Here is a 3,710-nt window from a genome sequence, read left to right on the forward strand (position 1 = left end):
CAATAGGCTCTAGTTGGTATAGCTTGCTGGTCAGCTTCTCCAGTAATCATTAGTCAGGCAGAATGAACAGTGTGGCTATGGGCAGCAGGTTTAGTATAGGTAGCTTGTTTCCTCTGCATCCAGACAGTAAACATCAACTTGTGTGCATAAGGAAAGGTTAAATAAACATAGCACATGCCAGTTTCACAGTACATAATGGCAGCAGAATGGAATAAACATTAAAACTGGTCCAACCAATGCTAGTTGTGGAAAACTAATGTTGCATTTGAAATTTCTTTCCCCCTAGCCTCTCTGATGGCCCTACTTCAGTAATGTTCAAAAATCAAAGCACAGAAGCATCAAGCATTCTATTTAAATAATGGCAAGTTTAAACCTATAAGAAACTGTCAGAGAAAACCTTGGGAGCAAGAAATAAAACAAACAGCAAAATTGAGTGCTTTCGTGTCATGAGACGACACTGAAACCCTCCGTATGGTTGCAGCAGGTCCAAACTGCTGATCTCTCAAATGATAATAGGGCCACTTTCTGATTAAGTAATAGCCATCACTTTATGTGGGGAAGGTGTGTGGCTTCTTTCCCTGGTCCTATACTTCCCCATATCAGATGGTTGTAAATTGATTACTGGAGCAGGTTACATTCTGCTGTAGTGCTTGTCACCACAGAGCCACAGCCCCAGCCTTGGGTCTAATTCTGTACATCTCCTTGATTTCTCCCTAGCACTTTCCTGGAGCAAGCTCTGAGTTTCTAACCTGTGACATTTTCATTCATTCTACATTGGCCACCACAGAGCAGCTGAACCAGCAAGTTGGTTGATTCTGTATTATGAGTGTTGCTATAGTCCCAGGTATCAACTGAAGTTCTACATAAATGAAGCCTTAATTTTTGATTAAATAGATATTTTGAATTGAAAAGGGGACAGTTCCTCAACACGGGTTTATGATGTTAATTTGATTTGCACGTATATATCTTTAAGCCTTTGAGGTACTGGTGTGATTTTTTTTTTTTTTGCATTACATGATGGAATTATAAAATATTTGTTGGAAAAAGTGCTCCTGATTATGCTATCCCATCTTGGATTCCCACCAGTTTTTAATCTTGGTCATATCTGATGTTACACCAACCTCCACCCTGCACACTTCGGCATAACCTTTCACAAAGATTGCAGCTTGAATAAGGTTTTTTTTTTGCACCCTTCCCATTCAGTTCTCTAGCTAAGAGCCACTAACTTTGTGTATGGTTTTGCAATTAGCTTGCCAAAGTAAGGCAGAAATATAGGAATGAGTATACCCCTTAGGATTCATGATTATTTGTGGTGCAACTAAGCTGCCCTCATCTGTCCTCTCTCCCCAAATATTACTGATGCTTTCTATAAGCCTTATTATTTAATTAAGATAGTTGTGTTCTCCCCATCCAACACCGGCAAGTCCGAAGATAGTGGATTTGATTTTCTATCTCTAGGTAGCCATGAAGGACAGACACCAAGTGATTTATTCAGGTTGTTTGTGCAGACATAAACAATCCTGCAATTTAGTCCACCCAAAAACAGATCTCACTACAATTTGCCTGTGATGTCTGCATGTGTTTTGGATTTCAAAATAATGTTTTAATTGGAAAGAATCTGAAAGTTGCATTAAGGCACAATATGCACGTGCTGTGTCCTCATTGAATGATGTCCCAGATGACGAGTAGTGTTTTATTTTCCCTTCCCCTCCTGTTTTGCACCTGCAGGGGTAAAGCTCTATTTGCATGATCTCAGTGAATGCTACTGACACCTTACCAGCTCCAGGCAAACACTGGGTGCAGCAGGCAATAAATAATGTGAATCTTCGTTGTTTTCATGGACAAGCCTACACTTGAGATTGGGCAGAGATCCTTGTGCTGCTTCGTGTCTTCAACCCATTCACCCAGAGCTCAAGAAGAATAGTGCTGGGAGCGCACCTCAAGTACATAGTTATTTGACAAGCAAACAGTTTGGGGATTTAAAGTATAAAACCATCTTTCAGATACTGCCTCTCTCACTGCAACACATTTTGTATTGTTTCACAGATCCAGGTAATTTCTATCTCTCACCATCCCAGTTAAGCCCAGAAAATTTGGGAGCAGTATTGAGCCATTCACCCCTTTGAGACTACTCAGCCATTCAATCGTGGCTAACGTATTTTTCCTTTCAGTCCCATTCTCCTGCCTTCTTTCCATAACCCTTTGAATCCCTTTACTAATCAAGAGCTTATCAACCTCTGCTTTAAATCTGCCTAATTGACTTGGCCTCCACAGCTGTCTGTAGCAACGAATTCCACCCTTGAATTTCCTCTGATCTTACAACCTACCACTGCTGAAAACTTCTTTTCCATCGCGCCCTTTCCACGTTCAAAATGGTTAGATGAGATTTCCTCCTTCGTGCTTCTAAACTCCAGCGAGTGCAAGCCCAGAGCCATTAAACACTTGTCGTATGTTCTTTCATTCTTGTAAACTTTCTCTGGACCCACTCCCAACACCAGCACCTCCTTCTTTGGATATGGGGGCCTAAACTGCTCGTAATTCTCCGAATGTGGTCTGACCAATGCCTTGTAACGCCTCAGCATTACAGCTTTGCCTTTTTATTCAACTCAGTTTCTCTTCTGATTTATTTAATGATCTGAGCAGTGAGCTTGTGTTTTGCTGCTTTGCTACCTGTTGCCAAGTCTGTTCACAGTATTATATTACCCATCCTTCGAATTTAAGAATCTGAATTTTTTTGAACCTGCAGTTTAAATAAAAATATTTTTTGAGAACAGTATATTATAGATGTCAGATTAAAGCATTTCTACATTGTGTAATATTTTTGACTGAACGTGTATAGGTAAGGAACTGATCCTGAAGTTGTAAATATTGAGGAAGACAAACTAGGAATATTGTAGAGCTACCAAATATTTAATGATGATTATATAAATATTACGCTTGCTTGTGTTTTTATTTCCTGCTTTACAACAATTGAGTTCAAACATTCTTTGTGGTATTGAGCAAGGTGGTAGGGACAAGAAGTAGCCTTCAGTCCTCTCATCTGTTACTCAGAGAGGAGAGAACCGAAAGAGTGTGTCCTCTATCTCTTGCCCTCTGCAGATGCCCTTCATATTCCAACATCTGCATTCTCTGGTGTTTCCATTGCTCTGTTTTTAAGATTGTTTTGTACGAACTCCAGTTTCCATTGCAGCTGTCCAACAGAAATAGATTTGTTCTAATCCTTTCAATTCCTTTATTTCTCTTGAAGCACCTCAGTCATAACTCCTAATCTTCTGTGTCAAAATGACTACTGGATTTGTTTGTGCATCCTGGGATCTTCACTCTTCTTGCCCCAGAGCTGTTCCAGTGCATTTTCCACCCTAAGATCCACTTAGGGCCCAACTAAGGTCAAGTTAATTAATTTACAGCCCTTTTTAATTCCGAGCTGGAGTGAAAGCTAATACTTCCTTGGCCTTGTAATTATTCATTTCATGTACATTGGTGTTTATCAGATCTTTTGAGCTTTAAATCTCTCTTCTGTAATTAATTTCAGCTATTTGATTCACCTATTATTCATGTTTTGGGATGAATCAGGTGAATTGGGTTTGGTATTGAGATATTCCTAAACAGCATTTTCCTATACTTCTCAGTTAATATTTGAAGGTAGGTACACCATATGGAATTGTACTGACAGTGAGAGTACCTGAAGTGAATGCCAGCCATTGAATGAT

General features: G+C 39.7%; 1 protein-coding gene across 3 annotated transcripts in view; it reads left to right on the forward strand.

Annotated features, from left to right (window-relative positions):
* Nucleotides 1-2,946, forward strand: part of ell (elongation factor RNA polymerase II) — a 118,816-nt gene extending 115,870 nt beyond the window's left edge. For 2 of the 3 annotated variants that reach the window (XM_069927834.1, XM_069927837.1), the window contains one exon: nucleotides 287-1,721. In XM_069927834.1, the coding sequence (XP_069783935.1) occupies nucleotides 287-359 (73 nt within the window). In that variant the 3' untranslated portion in view covers nucleotides 360-1,721. The other variant, XM_069927836.1, reaches the window with a different exon arrangement.
* The last annotated feature ends 764 nt before the right edge of the window (nucleotides 2,947-3,710 follow it).

The sequence above is a fragment of the Narcine bancroftii genome, chromosome 3 (assembly GCF_036971445.1).
Source record: "Narcine bancroftii isolate sNarBan1 chromosome 3, sNarBan1.hap1, whole genome shotgun sequence".
Lineage (NCBI taxonomy): Eukaryota > Metazoa > Chordata > Chondrichthyes > Torpediniformes > Narcinidae > Narcine > Narcine bancroftii.